Below are 18,943 nucleotides of genomic sequence, written 5' to 3'. Positions count from 1 at the left end.
AGGATTTACAATATGGTTTTTTCATATATAAATACATTTGTATTGTTTTTTTTGTGTGTGTTGTTGAAACATTAAAAAACATTGTGATATATATCGTTGTTATATAAAATAAGTGATATTGTGATTTGGTCATATCGCCCACCCCTAGGATCATGATAACAGAATACGTCAAACGAGAGACCGCTTGGACTCCACCCTCTCATGAAGCCTAATTGAAGAGTTTCTAGTTAAAAATGACATAAATATTGATCTTTTTTCGCCCAAAAAAACTGAGTGTATGATTTTAGAAGACATTAATTAAACTGCTGGAATCGTTTATGCTTCAAAAGAGAAATCTCCTTTCACTTGCATTTTACGGACCTACTGAGCAGAGAATCTTTTCTATTTTTCTTCAAATGTGTTCTGATGAACAAAGAAAGTCATACACACCTGGGATATCATGATAGTGAGTAAAAAAATTAGAGAATTTTTATTCTGAGGTGAACTATTCCATTAAGCAATCATTAAATGTCAACTTCCCTTGAGAAAAAGATCATTATTTATTATGTCACAGTGAGCCTGTTTACATGTACACCAATACTCTAACTACCAAAACCCAGTTTATAAAAAAATCCAACAATGCAACATTAGACTTGAAATAGTCTGATTGTTCTCGATAAGTTTTTGCATAAACCTTTTATGACCTAACCCAGATAAAGGAAAGCCTAGGGCTTTCACGGTTATTAAATAACCGTTTGTTCGGCGTTATTTGAGATAACCACGTTTAAGCATTTTAATTCCAATCAAATTTTAATTCCCAAATAATGGAATTAAGCAATAATACTGTATAAATGCCATTAAAAAGGCACGTTTGTGTGTCATTCAGTTAAACTCAAGAATCGGAGCGTCACTGAGCCTCACCGCAGACGTCAACCAGAGCAGCTCCTGTCCGGTAGAGCATGTGAAGCGCTCTGATGCGCGCATTGTCAGCAGAGGCACGTGCCAAACTCCCACTAAAATATAAACGAACAAGTATAAACTGTGATAGTGAACGCAAAGCACTCTGGTTTCAATTTACACGATCGTTTAAATGGCAAATGTTCCTGGTTTATACATGCCGTGACAGAGGAAGAGACGCACGCATACTCTATTTCTGTGGTGTGATAAAATAATAAAACAAAACCTCAAATGGTTTTGCTTCATGACAAAAAAGGGCATGTGGGTTTAAATCACAGCATTAAATATATGCGAAAGCTAAGATATTAGGAAAGAGATTTTCAATATTGCACAATAAAAAATAAAAAAAACGGAATATAAATAATAAAAAAAATATTTTGTTCAAATTTTAATCAAATATATGAGTTTAAATGTAAGTGTAAATGTAAAATTTATCAAAAGTACATTTGACCAAAAAGAGATAAGTATTTAGGAATATTTTGATATTTAAAACATTATTTTTCATGTCATTCATAAGTTTTTTTATTATTTGATTTACATATTTCAAGTAAAATATGTAAAAAATGACTTCTTAAGGTGTATGAAGCACACCTGCAGAAAAAAGCACACCTTAAGAAATATGACAATTTATGACAATTGTGAAAGCTCTTGGAGACAGTTAATCGTCATAGCCCAAAAAAAGACAATTAATCGTCATAATCACAATTATTTGTTTTACAATTCACTGTCAGCCATATTTCATAATCGTGACAGCCTTAGGAAAACCATTTACATTACCACACATGTTGGCGGCTTATTAAGCACAATCAGTGTAAGAGCAAGGATTAACTGCCAAGGATGAATATTTACCTTTGAATTGCTAAAATATTCATGAATTAATACTTGCTTGAAAATAATTTATTTTCTCTTACATACTTGACTAAAAATTAATATGAACTGACTTGTCAGCCAACCTACCTTAAAACTACGTGAAGGAAGGGATTCCCTTTCCGAAGCCTTCTGAGCCAAGGTTTCCAGGTTGACCTCTTGTGATACCCTCCTCTTGCGCCGTGTGCTCTGGATTACACCTGTTGGAGCGGCCCTGATGTCTTGCGTGACATTGGTCTCAGAAGCCCCATTCTGAGAGCCTTGAGTATGATGATCAGTTGGCATGACAAATGGGTTATCTGAGGTAGGGCCTCCACCCTCTTTAGAAAGCCGACGTGATCTTCGGGGCCCAGGCGGTTGGGTCTCAATGGATTGATGAGAAACTGTAAGGGGAACAGAATCCTGAGACTGTGTTGACAGATGATCAGTAGTCTCTTGGGACTGTCCTTTTAATGAAGGATGATGCTGATCAAGTGAGTGGGCATGTGGCTTCTGCCCATCAGAGTTATTGTCCACTATATGTTGGTTCTGATGAGGTTGTTCAGATTTTTGTTGCTGTTGCATAAAGTCCAATTGCTGTTGGATTTGTTGCATATGCTGTTGTTGCACTTGCTGTTGTGGAGGCGGTATTTGCGATTGCTGCGTATGTGGCTGTAATGGTTGTGATTGTGGTACTTGCTGAGGCAGTTTTTGACGTTGAAGCTCCTGTTGCTGTATCTGTCGTTCCAGTTGTTGTCGCTGCTGCTGCATTATCTGTCGCCGCATCTGCTGAAGTTTTTGCTGTTGCTGCTGTTGCTGTAGTTGTTGAAGGTGATGTTGGGAATTAATTGGTGTACTGTAATTCAAATTTGGCAAGGTCCGATTGCCCTGAACGACCTGATAGTAACCTGCTACCAAGTTTTGCTTGGGCTGTCCAAAAGCTAACTGAAAGGGTTGCAGCACAGAATTCTCAGTGGTGGATTGTCCATGCTGCTGTGGATTCAACATTCCAGGCTTTTGCGTCTGCTGAACATTTTGCAGCTGCTTCCACTCCATGCTCCGGCTGGTTTTGGGGGAATCCTTGAATCCCTCTTCGCTCATGTTAGCCCCTTGTTTTTCAGTTGGCCTAATGGTAGATGGCTCAGGCTGCTGCTGCTGTTGTGGTATTGACATGCTCTCATGAATCTGCTTTGCAAAAACAGTCTGCGACCCAAAGTAAGGGCCAAAGTTCTGGGGCCAAGCAGTTACACCTTGTGACCAATTGTTTGGTATCTGCTGAGGCTGCAAAGATGGGTCTTGATGTGCCCACTTCATGGGCATTGTCTGTTGGTAGTGCCCACGGCTTTGATCACCCTTCTCTGGGCTAAAAATTACAGAATTGAGGTACATATGTGGTGCTTCTGCATTGGAGCTTTCCACACCCCTACCGTCATAATGGCCTGGCCCAGAGGGAGTGACCCCAATGCCATAGTATGCCGAGGCCTCTGAATGCTGAGAGGCCTCTTTCATCGCCACACCCTGATCGTTAAAGAAAGTGATGCGCTTTCCGGTCCTCTTTGAGTTCGATTTCTGTTGAGGTTGCAAACTCATGACTTTCATGAATAAAGATACATGGGATGGTTGGAGTGGGTGGTTAGGAATAAACAATAGTTCAAACACCCAAACCAAAGTTCCCTCTGGTATAATGAAATGTCTTGGAGTATCACTCTGGCCCTTGACAAGTTTTATGCAAGTTAACAGTCATCCAAACCTACTCAACATGGTAGGAATACAGGTGAGCTTTAAAATACAAAACGGCAGCATCTATTATGCAGAAATAACCGTTTCAGTACTTTGTGGCTCAAGCATGTCTGTTTGCTTTTTGCTTCAATACTAACTACTCAGATCCTAGGACATCAAGTTGGGTTGAGAAGGCTTTCTGTTAGCTTTTTGCTCATTCATAGGAGACAACCTAAAGAGAAAATGGTCAAAAAATATTATGGTTAGTCATCAAAGTCAGCACTTGCAGTTTTATCTTTTTGCACATGAGTTTCTCCTGTAGTGGCGGATCTCCCAACGTGAGTTCTTTAATGCACGCTATAATTACAAAAAATCTTACCTTAAACTTCACATCAGATGCACTGAAGGACAGAATATATCAAATATAAATGTAATTTTTAGATATTTATAATGATTGATTGTATGCGATTGCGCTTGCAGGCTATGCGCACCGCCATTTTTTTGTTGCAATGCAAGATGAGATTCAGAGTCATCTCTTCATTGAAGCATACAAAAGGAGGAGCATAGAAAACTATCCCTTCCACTTTCCCATCCGGAAGTGGTTGTGACTGGACAAAATGGAAGAAGGCTTGAGTGGACTGTCTAGTTTGTACATTCTATGATGTCAAAAAACATGGCAGCAGGACTGAATCAAAACAGTGCTCTTCGACAGTAACAGCTTTATACTTTTATTTAGTTTGAAAGTTTGTAACATAAATATAAATATATTGTGATGTTGAATAGACTATTTGAGAAGCTGGTTCATCATGACAACCGGTTCGGTCCCTCTTTTGCTTGTAAACAGTAGCACGAATGCGGATCACACCGGTTTGATCATACGTGCTAAAGGGTTAATGGGGTGTTCAGCTAAAGTTTCAGAAATGTCATGAATGGGGCCCTAAAGAAAGGATTTGAAAGGGAAAGGTGGATTGTTTAGGGATGGGGACCTAAAAGTATTTTGAAAACATATCGCATTCAGGGAAGTTTGTTCATAATGCAAGGTTTGCACAGAAAATAACAGATTAATCTTAGCAACCAACCAACCAACCAACATAATGCATATATGGGGTGTAACGGTTCTCTGTATAAAAAAACGAACCATAAGGTTTGCAACCCATGGTTCGGGAAGCATTGGCACCATGGTTGGTTCATCTCACGTTTAACGATGCATCTCTACGCATCAAGTTTTGGTCAAGAAAACAAAGCATCAAACATACAGGCACAGTTAAAACCTCCGCTAATTTTTCACATGGGTCAACTTGATGACATCACTGGTTTGCAAGCTTTGTAGAAACGCTGCTAGAGAAGCATCCTGCATTTCTCCTTTCAATGAGCATTTTCTTTTTGCAGTCAATTACAAGGTGAGCCAAAACTGCACAATTCCCTTCCATTTTTAAATTAAGGACCCTGCAAAAATTAACCATGGTTTTACTATAGTAATATTGTAGTAAACATGACTGCTGTCACCATAGTTTTCTGAGCAGAAATCATGGTTTTGATACAATTAACCATGGTTTGTACAAACTACAGTAATACTGTTATAATAGTAACCATGACTTTATATTGTAACCATGACGAGTAGCCATGTTTATATTGTGGTTACTATGACATTACTACAAATGCCATGGTTAAACTATGGGTACTGTTGTACAACTATTATTGTTATTTAAGGGAAAACCTGTTGAAATGTTTACCAAATAGACTATTCTTTGGATTTGGCAGAAATATATATTTTTGAACAAAGCAAATACTGAACAGTACCAAAACCGTGACCCTTAAACGGTGATTCAAACTAAACCGTGAATATTTCAACCGTTACACCCCTAACACCTATGCAGTGTTGGGGATTAAATGGAATACATGTAACAGGATTACGTATTTAAAATACTAAATATAAGTAACTTTATTCCACTACAGTTACAATTTAAATCATTAGTATTTAGAATACAGTTACATTCATAAAGTATTACTGAAGAGATTAATTTGCATTTTATTGTCATTTGTTTCATTTAATATTTAATCCTTTCAGATGGAGAAATGTATACATATAAATGATGCGATCCAAACTGAATTTGAACAGTTGTGAAACAAATTTCTTATGATGCGTTACATTCACAGAAGTAATATAAATAAACCTTGTGTATATTGTCAACTTTATGCTAAGCTAAAATGCTATTTCTAGCCATTTTACATGCACGTTACCAGGAGCAATCATATTTTTTTATCAAGAAAATTCACGTGCACACTGCCACAAATCATTGTTCTGGTTTGTGCAGAGAGAGAAAGACTGAGAGTGAGTAAGAGCAGAAGCTGTACAGTTGCACACAATCCCACAGAAGGTGTGAAAATGTACTAGTTTAGTTTCACAATGAGAGGCTTTTTAAGGTGATTTCCCCCCCATAGTTCACATCAGCAACCAAATATTAACTTTAAAATCAATATGCGTGCCATTAACTTTTACCTTCATAAATCATGGGAGGTCTGAAGTGTTGTCTAGGCATGCATAGCATTAGCATCCCCATTTAAACAAATAAATAAATAAATAAATAAAGAAATAATCTGCCACTTGAAACAGTAAACTAAAGCATAAGTGTGCATATATTTGTTAAATGGGAAACATGTCTGCATGAAAACAAAAGAGAAACTGCATAAATTGAGGCAATACACTGCAATATACCTGATGATTGTGCTGAAAAATTTAAATATACAGTATTTATGTTGACCATTAAAAATGTTGTCTAAAAGCTTAGAAATCTAAATGTCCCAACTGTGTCATTGTAACACTTAGTAATGCAAGTTTACACTGGCGGCCAAACGTTTGGAATAAATGTACAGATTTTGCTGTATTTATTTAGAAAATTAATCTGCTGATATTAATTTAGATAAATTGTTCATTCATATTGTGCATTTTAACACATTGCATTTACATTATTCTTATTGCAGTCCCATAATTGAGACAATGGGCCCTATTTTAAGACTGCTAAATCTTAAGCGCAGTTCTATGTGACATGTCATACACGCATACATTTTTGTTAATTTCAACAAGTTTTGGTAATTTCGTGCAAGCATGCACGAAGTCTTAGGTGATCATGGGTTGGCAAAATAGCACATGCAAAGAAGCGGTGCACCGATCAAGCTGCCAACGATCTAAATTGGCCAATCTTCAACTTCAATCTGTGATCATGCAAAGCATGTGGTACTGTCTCAATTATCTTTTTTAAAAACGCTGCACACACACGAAAATCACACACACTGATACTCTTGATCAGCACTCTGACACTATGGTCACTGGATGGTGAGTTATTGGCAAATAATTAAGCATTCAGGAATTTACACTTTAGACATGCTGTAATTCACATGAATATGCCGGTTTTAAACATGTGTATGAATTAAGTGTATAAATGAAGTGTATAAATATAATAAGTATTTCTGACTCACTGTTCAAACTGATGTAAAAATGGATGTAAAAACGAATTAAACAATGAACTATGATACAATAAAAATGTGAGTATATGTGATATAATGTGAGTCACGACAGTCTGATGGTGTGTGGAACTATGGGGAGAGATTAAGCTGGAACTGAGTTTAGACAATGCTGAGAATAGATGATGTTCTCGGATGTCTTAACGCAATTACCTATTTCTCAGGAAAATAGCACACTTCATTAACATACAACACACCCACAATTTGCACACATAAGCCCAAGGATTGCACAAGTAATCCCAACCAAGCCAACTTGCACATTGCACTGGTAAGAAAATTGCACACATTAGTTCAAATTAGGGCCGAAACGATTAGTCGACGTTATCAACAAAGTTTTTAATTTTGATCAGATCAAAAATTATCGTTTGATCTCATTTAACGTAACATGAGATCACATTAAACTGTAATGGTGCACAACAGAAGCACTGCAGTTCACGCCTGACTGAGACGACGAAGAATTACACAGATCACAGTCCAGATGCACTCCAAACAGCTTCAAGTGATGTAGATCACAAAGTACAAGGGAATTATACAAAAATACAAAATAAGTAAATACAGAAGCACTCTCATTGTGGAATAAATGGAGTCGGAGCTCTTTAAAGGAAACACCCCGGCGTTACGCAGTTTTAATGCATTATAGCTTTATTAAAAAGTTCAAATAATACGGAAGCAGATCATGTAAATAACTACAAAGTCTGGCATTTGTCTGTGCGGTCAGCTCCTTTTCTAGGAGTTGCATGAATGTCCCAATCTAAGGGGGAGAGATTGAAACTGCATCCGGCTGATGCACACACTGTTGTTGTTGGGGGGCTGAAAGACCTTTCCTCTCATCATCATCGCCCCGCCTCTTAGGGCCGTCCTTCAACTAAGTTCATGACAGGAGTTGGACAGGAGAGCGAGAAGAGGTGCATAGTTAATAAACCTCATTCTGACAGTGGAGGATGAAGTACACCTGATGTGAATAATGCGTTGCCGGACCAGATCCTCGGACCCCCAGCGTGGGTAGATATGTCGCAGAGGGAAAACAACACACGCCACGGCCGATGGGCTAGGGACCTGCTCGCCTTTCCCTCTCACCTGCCGCGGACCTGGGAAGACAGGCCACCAAGGACGCCACCAACCCATGCGTCGCAGACCCAGGAGTGGAGCGCATGCGGCCATCAGACCCAATTCATGCCTCAGGCCTTCCACAGACACTTCCCTGCCATTCACGGAGCCCCGTCTCACAGAAAGGATGCTAGATTAAATTATTTTAAACACCATTCCCCTGGACACTTCATTTTCTCCTTTTATGGACATTTTATGTTTTTTATTATTATTTTCCAATAAATGCCTCTCCGAGGCTTGATGCCACAACCACTGTGTCTGACTCTTGCTCACCCGCCACACCATAACGATGTCTTTATATTCCTTCAGACTCGAGTTAAGTAGGCCTATGTCCTAACTTCCTCATACACGCACTCTTGACATGCACATCTGCCGTTGATGATTTTATCTCTGTCTCCTGTTGTTTAAGGGTGTTTACATTTTCTTCTAGCACATCGTGACATCAACACTAAAAACTAATAAGGCATTTGCCCATTCAGAGACATGGTTAGAAAAAACAGCTGTACGAGTACACTGCTCTAGCATTCTGCAGATGACGAAATTCACATTATGCATACTGTATGCAGACGCATAGCATTCGCGTCTAACCAAAGTACACTTTGGGTTTTAGTCTATTAGAAAGTTTTACGATACACTCTAGGCTGTCATTAATGAAGCATGTATGAACCAGGAACATTTATCATTACATGATCGTTTAAAGTGAAACTGGAACGCTTTGCATTCACTATCAAAGTTTATATTTTCGCAGGAGTTTGTCAAGCATCAGCATGCGCTGGACAGGAAATCATTCTAGACAGGAGCTGGTTGATGTCCATGGTGCGGCTCAGTGACGCTTGTTTAACTTAATGACACAAACGTGCCGGTCATGACATTTGCACAGTATATTTGCTTAAAATTTAACTTTTTGCTTTAAATGTGATTGTAATTTGAATGCCCAATAATCATGATTGTCTCAAACTACTGCAGTTAGGTCAAATAACCACGACCTGGTGGTTATTTAATAATCACGACAAGCCCATGTGCGCACATACACTCAAGACCACTTTATTGGGCACACCTACTTATTCATGCGATTATCTAATCAACCAATCGTATGGCAGCAGTGCAGTGCATTTAATTATGAAGATACGGGTCAGGAGCTTCAGTTAATATTCACATCAACCATCAGAATGGGGAAACATTTTATCTCAGTGATTTTGACCGTGGCATGATTGTTGGTGCCAAACAGGCTGGTCTGAGGATTTCTGTAACTGCTGATCTCCTGGGATTTTTTTATGCTCAACAGTCTCTAGAGTTTACACAGAATACTGCCAAAAACAAAAAAAACAGTCTCAGCCTGTGTGTAAATGCAGCCAATGATTCTGCATTGTTTTATAGAGGTAAACTTACTTCATTACAAGTTTAATTATTGAAAATGAATAAGTGGTTTCTTTGTGGATTCTAAATGGAAATGCACAATAACCTACCTTATTAAGTTTGCATTGTCACTGTGGAGAAATAGCAACAATAACAAGTTAAAAAAAGTAACATTCATGCATGCTTATACTGCATTCGGAAAACCAGTAGTTTTTCCCAAACAGGTCGTTTTGTTGAAAAAAACTGGCCGCAATGAACATGAATGTCATCACATTATCTATACAAAAATATGACAAAAGTATGAGGCATAGTTTCTCAAGCCACATTTTTAGCAGTTGACAAGGTAACTGCTAAAAATGGAAAACCATTTTATAGGCTTGTAACATCAAGTTAGGTTACCTTATCGCACTGGTTCTTAAGTTAAACTATGGATGAATGCAGAAGAGGCACAAGCTCAAGAGCTGAGAAGTGAGTGAAAATTCCCCTTTCAAAACCAAGTGAGCTGTCTACCTAGATAACATAAGGACATCTTAGGGGGCGTACCCACAGGATTCGTTCTTGCATTCAAAAACAGATGGATGGAGTGCAAAGAAACAGAAAGCAGGGGTCTCGAGACTGGTTTTTAAAAGTTAAACTATTAAAGGAATAGTTCACCCAGAAGTAAGAATTCTCCATTCATTTACTCACACTCACGCAATCCTCTGCTGAACACAATTGACCATTTTTCAAAGAATATCTCAGCTCTGTTGGTCCATTTAACACAAGTGAATGGTGGCCAGAACTTTGAAGCTCAAAAAAACAAGCACATTAAAAGTAACCTATACTCCATTGGTCTTCAATATTTAAGTCCTTTTTTACTATAAATGTCCACTTTCACATCTTCATTTGTGTTCAGCTGAAGAAAGTCAGTCATACACATCTGGGATGGCATGAGTGTGAGTAAATGAGAGAATTTACATTTTAGGGTGAACTTTTCCTTTAACTTGATCCGCAGTCATAAAAGGCATGTCCTTTAAAGCAACATCTTTTGTTGTATTTTAGTGCGATAAAATTAATATTATCTGTGAAAAGTTACAAGCAATATTACGACTGCATGACTGCAACTGTAATGACGGTAAACCTGTGAGCGATATTACACTAAAATCATGTAGAACAGAGATTTAATGACACTAAAATCATGTTATCATGCTAATGTTATGGTCATTATGGCCATAGCAAGTGCCTTTCTTTAACCAAGGAAAAAATAGTGAGGCACGACTTAATGGCCAAAGACATCCATTTGACACGTGTAATTACAAAACACAGACGAAAAGCAACAACGTGTCCTCAAATCAAATCCCTTTATTGTCACTCAATCATATACACAATTGCAACAGTGGGTGAAAGTCTTGTGTGCAGTTCCGAGCAACACAGCAGTGTGACAATGACAATAAACATCTGATTTAGACATAACACAGTTTACACAACACAATATACAGAAGACTTTATACAACAAAAATACACTGCCCCACCCCCCAACATATATCAATAAATATGAAGTGTTGTGTTGCCAGTGTGTTATTAAGAGAAGTAAAAAGAGTCCAGTGTGAGATTTAGAAAGTGTAGCGCTGATGTATATATTGATCGTGAGTGACCCATAGTTCAAAAGTATGACTGCTTGGGGAAAGAAGCTGTCCTTACTTCGGCTGGTGCGGGTCCTGGTGCTACGATACCTGGTGTCGCCTACCTGATGGTAGCAGTGAGAGCAGCCCATGGCTCGGGTGGCTGGAGTCTCTGATGATCCTCAGAGCTTTTATCACACACCGGCTAGTATATATGTTCAGGAGGGAAGGAAGCTCATGATGTGTCTGACAGTTCGCACCACACTTTGCAGGGCTTTGCAGTTGAGGGCAGTGCTAGTGCTGTTGCCGTTCTGGATGCTCTCTACAGTGCTGGTGTAGAACCGTGTGAGGATGTGGTGGTTCATTCCAAACACCCCCAGCCGTCTCAGGAAGAGACGCTGGTGAGTCTTCTTCACAAAGGCCTCAGTGTCCAAGTGAGTTCCTCAGTAATGTGGACACTGAGGAACTTGAAGCTGCTGACTCTCTCCACCGGTGCTCCATTAATGGTGAAGGGGCTGTGTTCTCTGTCTTTTCTCCTGATGTCCACTACAAGCTCCTTGGTCTTGCTGACGTGTGGTAGGGAATTAAAAATCCCTGTGTGATACGGAATGTCAGGCATGTCAAAAATACATTATTTTTAACACGTGAACACGTGAAAATCAACACGTAAAAGCGCAGACAGCACATTGACAACATATTAACAACACGTGATCTAGGATGTCAATTTGACATATTTCTGAGCCACTTGTCCAGTTTGAACAGGTGAGTGTCATATGTTCCCATTGGCTGCTGAGCACTAGGGTTAAACCATTTCTTTAAGTCTATGGGGGTTGCCTTCCTCTCATAGACTCTATGCTACCACTATTTAACATGCTAAGGATCCTCTTATTTCTTAGTCCTTTTATCAATATTATTTATTACTTTCATCAAGATAAAATGGATAAACTCATTAGTGGATATTCTAGCTTTAAAACCATTCATCAAATTTAGTTTTCTAACATTAGCAACATTCATAATTATGTGGGGTAAAAACAAAAAGTAACAGCAGTGGGGCTCTCAATGTTGGTTTAGGATACAGACCATTGAAATTAATATCTGTCTTTGCAAAACAACATTAACTTGCTTTTTGAGCATTTTAATTGACATGCTGGTCAAGCACAGGAGTGTATTACAGTGCAAGACTCGTTCCACCGAGATGCCCCCGAGAGCACCACAGGAAGTCATTCTTGACTGTGGCCATCAAACATTTAAACTCCTCCCTCAGAGTGTCATACACACTGAGCTAACAGTCTGACCCATAACGTCATCATTTAGAACTTCAACGGTACTATATTTTAATAGTACAATCATTTTACTTATATCTGTGCAATAATTCAACTGTGCAATACTCTGATGTAGATTTATACTGCAGTTGTCTGACTTTATACTGTATATTAGCTGCTACTTCTCAGTTCCAGAACAGGCTTTTTAATTTTTGTTTTCTTGCTAATTTTCTGTAGTACAAAAGGAGTAAAGGAAAATCTAGTCCTTCATAATTAAAGCAAAAAACAATATCTGCCAGGTGCCTCAACCAGTTAGACAGACCGGTCAATTACTTGACAGCAGATGTCATCTCAATGCTCATAACTAGGCTTGCAGCTATTCTAGACTTATTTTCATTTTAATCACAGATGTCTGAAATCTATAATGGCAGTGGTCATTTAGAGAAACTTAAACGAACAGTTAATAAGTTCAATTGAAGTTAACAGATTGATAGCCAGACCCATGATTTATAGTAAAATAATGAAAGTAGTCTGATGTTATTAACGAGGAGCTATCAGACCATTTGCATGATCTTGGGCCAGGGTGCAATTAAAAATGTTGAACCACATTAATAAATTGTAATATAATGTGCTGTAGCCTATATGGGCATAAAATACAAAATAGGCCTAATGAATAAAAATGTCTGTCCTGCATAATCTGCCTAGCCATTTTCATGTCTATAATTATCCAGCACCTCAACTAAGCCTTATACCACATATATTATTATTATATAATAATGGCCATTCAATCATACATAATATTCCTTCATTTACAATATTCAACTGTCTGTGATTTGTTTCCAGTCATGGAGTCTTGTGCAATTTGCAGTGAGATCACATCTGTCCAATCTTCAGTCCTAGCCTTTTCATCCTGTCATTAAGCCATTTCAGGTCTGTCACATTGCTAAACCAACATATATAAACTATCACAAAAGCGGTCATAAAATAAATTCTGGCTGTTAAGAAGTGTATAATAGTCTACTCAGTAACAATCCAGGTTACTTGTTGCTGTGATCATTGTGGAGCATCTGTAATGCACAGTTGAAAGTGTTCATGTCCCTTATTTCCTGCATGAATATTTCCAGGTATTGCAGATAGAAACTACTGTATGTGTGTGGTTCTAGAAACAAACAATAATAAGCTATTTTTCTTTGAATCATTGTTTTTACTTAAACGATATCAAGTGTTTAACTAATTAGCTAAACACTTCTTGGGTAAATGGCATTAATAGGAATTTTCAAGGTGGCCTAGGACTTGGGTAGTAATTTGATTTGGCTTTCCAAATGTGCCAGACCTAATTACTAACTCTCATATCCTTAAAGTCTTTGGAAGGCTGTAAATTCCATAAACATTTATAATATCACATGTGTACCTGATAATGTAGCCCCTGCTGGCCATAGCCCTAAAATTAAAATGCTCAAAAACAAGTTAATGTTGTTTTCCAAAGACAGATATTAATTACAATGATCTGTATCCTAAACCAACATTGAGAGTCCCACTGCTGTAACTCTTTTTTTTTTTTTACCCCACACAATTATTAATGTTAACAAAATGTAATGATAGAAAACTAAAGTTTAATGAATGGTGTTAAAGTTAGAATGTCCAGTAATTAATTTATAAATGTTATCTTGATGAAAGAAAGAAAGAATATTGATAAAACATTCTTATAGGCAACATAAAAAAGGAAGAAAAGGACAAAGAAATAAGAGAATCATTAGCATGTTAAATAGTGGTAGCATAGCGTCTATGAGAGGAAGGCAACCCCCATAGACTTACAGAAATGGTTTAACCCTAGTGCTCAGCAGCCAATGGGAACATATGACACTCACCTGTTCAAACTGGACAAGTGGCCAAATGCTTTCTAAGTATGTCAAATTGACGTCCAGGTAGCGTTATCAATGTGTTGTTCTCGTGTTAAAATTCCCCCAAAAAAATAATTGCTTGACGTCCATAATGTGAACATTGTGTTCGGACGTTCGTTTGAATGATCCAAGCACGCATATAATGTCCAAAAAATGTTGTCTAAGTAGACAGCTCCCTTGGACAGGAGACCAAGTTTGCGTTCTACATCAGTTGTGCAGCCAGCTCAACGCTCTTTACCAGAAATCCTTTGTTGCAGAAAAGGGATTATCCAGTCACTAATTCCGTAGCACACTACATCAAAGTCAGACAACAATGCACCCTATGAAGCACGCTCGAGCAAAAACTTGTAAAAACGGGTTTCCCCTTCCCTTGTGATCTTAGTTGTCAACTCTGGTGAATTAGTTGTTGCGTTCAGCATTATGTAAGGGTGTTATCAGCCACACACAGGGACTGCTCAAATCACATTACCAATAGCCTACTCTGCAACAACTTGTTAATGTTATTGTATGGGTTCGATTGGCTGAACAGACTTCCACTTATGTAAATATAATAGTGGCCTAATTTCTTAAGACATTTAAAAACAGAAATCCTTACCGTGCTCGTTAGTTTTGCGAGTTGTTTTCATGTCGCCCTAAGAACAACTGCAAGGTCCAATGCATTGTACAGAAGTGACTGCATGCTTATCCATGATTGAGTCATGCAATGCTGACCTCACTCTAGTAATATTCAAGTCAAGAGGTAGATCCATGTACAAACGAAACATCCACAGCGCAATTGAAATGGAGGGCTTCTTAGAGAAAATGGCGAGGGAGATGGGTCCACAAATGAATGCACGCTATTTCGTTAATATTGTACACGCACGCAAATCAAAACGCAGACTGGTTGACTCTCTCGTACATGGGAGTGTGAAACAACATTCTCTTTCAGCTAAAGTCTTGTGATCTCCTACTGGCCACACCCACTTCCGCTACCATATAAGGTCTTTCCCTTTCCATGCGGGGCGCTGCTGTAAGTTACAGCAATGCACGGGTCATGCGGAAAATTCCGTCACTAGGAAACGTTCTGTAAAGCATGGGCAACTAATAAGCATAGCTTGCAACAAACACCCCCATCCATAGTAAGTGAATCAAGTAAACTAAAGAAAATATCTTCACGAGAGAGAAACACACAAAACAGCACAGTAACCATAGACTGCAACGAGAATGCGTTAAGAATCACAGTGGGAATGAATGACAAAATCCCCAGTTAATTTTTTTTAGATACTGAATATAAAATACCACTTGTTTTGCACTAATCTGGAATTCTGCAATAACAGCTCAAGTTCAGAAAACACAGACAGAAAAAAAACTGCAGCCCTAATCTATTTTCTCTGGTACAAATTGGAAACCATTTGAAACCTAAACAAAAGGGAAACATTGTGAACATGTAAATGTGTAAAGACCCTGCTTAAAAACACTACAAAAATCTTCCATTCATTAATATTAGTTAACACATTATGTATCGTGAACTAACAATGCTTAATATATTTTACAGCATTTATTATTATTTGTTCATGTTAGTTAATAAATTACAATTGTTTATGGTAATTCATGTCAGTTCATAGTGCATTAACTAATGTTAACAAATACAACTTTTGATTAAAACAAATTATTAGCATATGTTGAAATTAACATTAACCAAGATTAATAACTGCTGTAAAAGAATTGTTCATTGTTAGTTAATGGAACATTATTGTAAAGTGTTGCAAAAAATATATATGCTAAAACCTGCCTAAACTGGTTGGATGGCCTTAGCTGGATCAACTAAAAGTGCCAAAAACCCCCCTCTATAATCAGCTAACTGAGGACAGCTAAGACCAGCAGTCAGCTTAATCAGTACATGTTATGCTACTTCTCTTGTTTTAGTTTTTATAACAGTATTTATTATTTGTGTATACTGTGCACCAGTCTATATAATACCAATCTGGCCTATAATATCTTAGAGCATATTTGCATGCGTGCAGAGGCTCAGCAACCACGGACATGATCAAGCATGTGCTGCCGTGAGTAAGGAGACACCCATAGGCCTCATCGTGTCAGTGTTTGTGGACTCTCTGCTGTGCCTTAAAATAAAGTGCAAAGCCTACAGACACGCGGGCCAGTCATACTCCGGGTATGGGGTGCGTTTAGTGCGAGTTTCTGACTATCAGTAAACAATCCGATGCATCGAATACTGTTCCGGTGTGTGATGTCAGTCAAATTCATTTTTCGAAGCAGATGCATATTCCCTTGCAGACAGCTGATTGACTGTATTAAGGGTAATCGCTTAAGACGAGCATATGATCACATCCAATTTTAAATGCATAGCATGCATGATCCCCAGTCGGCCATAAGACTGATTGTGGATCGTCAATAAATATTGCAATAAGCCAAGTGGGGGAGGCGAACACAAGTTTATATGACACAGTTGTTGCAACACCACCAAATGTTGCACAACAACAGTAACATGATCCATCATAATGCGCAGGTACAGTTTGAACAAACATAGGCAAGTCTCTGATTTCAAGGAAAAGCAAGCATTTGCATAAAGAGGAGTAAATCGATATATATTTGTTGCAACACCTCTACCGATAAGCACGGGCTGCGCTCGTGCACAATTGTGTTTACATGAAACAGCAACAGTTCGCCGCGCTCTAGCAAGGACTGAAATTAATGTAAAAGCACATTTAATTGTTCCTGTCAAAAGTACGGAGCGAGTTTACTCTCCTGAGCAAGATACTCTGTCGACGTCCTGCACAAAACTCCCGGAAAATATATTTGTTTACAAGTGAAAATACATTCAAAGTCATTCTTATGTGGAAAAGGGGGGTTCACGCGGGTTACATTACCTTTAAAAACATCTGCGACGTAGCTCCAGTGATTCAGGTCTTTTTTTCGTGATGCTTTCAAGAAGAAGAAGAAAAAAACTTTGAGCCCTTGCCTGCAGCGTCACACTCACTTCCTCGTTGTTAACAAGAGCGCCACCCGCTGCAAATCGCACATATTCTTCAGCATAGTGAGACGAGCGCCTGAAGTAAACACACGCGATATACAACCAGCCCTTTAACGCTCACACTGCGGCCAATCAGAGAAGCGCATGCGCGTACGTGATCGTTTCAGGAAGTAGCGCAATCGCTACAAGTGTGAATTTGGTCGGGTTTGATTTTGGCAAGTCTGCCCATATTTAAAGCGTCGTTGGGCTATTAAATCAGAGCAGGAAGTAGGAAAATGTTAAATGTGAACATAGTTGTGTTGCGCTCTCGCCCAGGTACAGTGTTGGTGATTTTGCTTTGTTTACACATATCACGCATCACCAACATGCAATCACGTAATCAGCATTGTCTGTAGTGCAAGTGTCTCCATAGCTCAGTTCATGCTTGTCCCTGTACGTGACGAGGCAAAAATGGTCATCCGGTTCCAGAGAATTTCCGTGTTGAAGAATGATGAAATCAGGTGAAGTGAAAGAAGGGCAGGTGTAAGTTCGGACACTGTGTCTGTCAGTTGACCCTTACATGGTGAGATGACTCTGCTTCTTGTGCTTATAGCCTTGATGTGGTTTGTGTTATGAAGGATAATATTCATTATTAATAAAGACTGTTAAAGGGATAGTTCACCCCAAAAAACGTGATTTACGTCATATACAAAAGGGGATGTTTGGCAGAATGTTCGGGACCGACAGCCTCAGTCACCATTCACTTTCATTGTATGGAGAGAGAGAAAAAAAGATGAAATGAAAGTGCAGGCCATCATCTCCCTATATTTTGAGTTCCATAGAGGAAAGGGAGTCTTTTAGGTTTGAAACAACATAAGGATGTATAAATTATTGTTTTGAATGGAAAGTAAAACTTATTTTGCCAAAACAACTTCATTATGCATTAAAGGAATAGATGTCCCAAAAATGTAAACGGTCTCATCATTTACTCACGCTCATACCATCCCAGATGTGTAAAACAAGTTTGTGGGCTGTGTCTCGTTTGTAAGGCTGCATCCTCCGGAGGTCGCATATGTCGGCAGTATACGTCATCGAGGCTGTCTTGTTTCAGAAAAGAAAGTAGGACACTCCGATTGCAGCCTTCAAATGTGACCTTTCACGGGAATTCAGAGGATGCATGAGGTGTATCCTTTGTGGTCAATCACAACCTACAATACTTTGCTTCATCTGAAATTGTGACTTTGCTAAAACCTTCATTACGCAATTTGGATTGGCAGATTTCATTGAGGGATGTCATCTAAAAAATTAATAAGGGCCCATTAATGCTGATGTTTGACCAAAGTCTAAATCAAACCAACAAAACCAAGCAGTTGGACCAGAACGCTCGTTTCTGGTAAGGCGACATGTACAGTACAGTTGAGGTACCTGGGGTCCCATTTTTTGGGGCATGTGACAGGCCAGGTCTTACTGAAACATGTCAAAGTAAAAAAAATATTTATTAGCAAGCATTACAGAATATTTACGCTCCCATTCATTGATTTTTTTCAATTGCAATGCTATGGCAAAGTGTGATAATTTATTCTGTTGCATATTAAAGAGATAGTTCACCCATCTTTTAAATTTGTATACTGTTTCACTTATCCCAAAAGTGGTATGTAGGACAGTAGTAATGCCTCTCACAGTTATAGCTGTGCTGGTGGTTATTTAGCAAGAAATCTAGCTGGGGGATGGTTATCTGAGCAC

At 38.6% G+C, this 18,943-nt stretch overlaps 1 protein-coding gene across 3 annotated transcripts in view; it reads right to left on the bottom strand.

Annotated features, from left to right (window-relative positions):
* LOC127662507 (mitotic deacetylase-associated SANT domain protein-like) overlaps positions 1 to 17,318 on the bottom strand; it is a 38,236-nt gene extending 20,918 nt beyond the window's left edge. Inside the window, exons 1-3 of one of the 3 annotated variants that reach the window (XM_052153711.1) lie at positions 14,846 to 15,166; positions 9,597 to 9,617; positions 1,894 to 3,733 (exon numbers count right to left, since the gene is read on the bottom strand). In XM_052153711.1, coding sequence (XP_052009671.1) covers positions 1,894 to 3,381 — 1,488 coding nt within the window. In that variant the 5' untranslated portion in view covers positions 3,382 to 3,733; positions 9,597 to 9,617; positions 14,846 to 15,166. Of the gene's footprint in view, positions 1 to 1,893; positions 3,734 to 9,596; positions 9,618 to 14,845; positions 15,167 to 17,117 lie in introns of those variants that run through there. The other 2 variants (XM_052153709.1, XM_052153710.1) reach the window with 2 other exon arrangements.
* Positions 17,319 to 18,943: the final 1,625 nt, after the last annotated feature.

This window comes from Xyrauchen texanus, chromosome 22, assembly GCF_025860055.1.
Source record: "Xyrauchen texanus isolate HMW12.3.18 chromosome 22, RBS_HiC_50CHRs, whole genome shotgun sequence".
NCBI classification, from domain to species: Eukaryota; Metazoa; Chordata; class Actinopteri; order Cypriniformes; family Catostomidae; genus Xyrauchen; species Xyrauchen texanus.
This window is presented reverse-complemented; position numbering and strand designations above follow the sequence as displayed.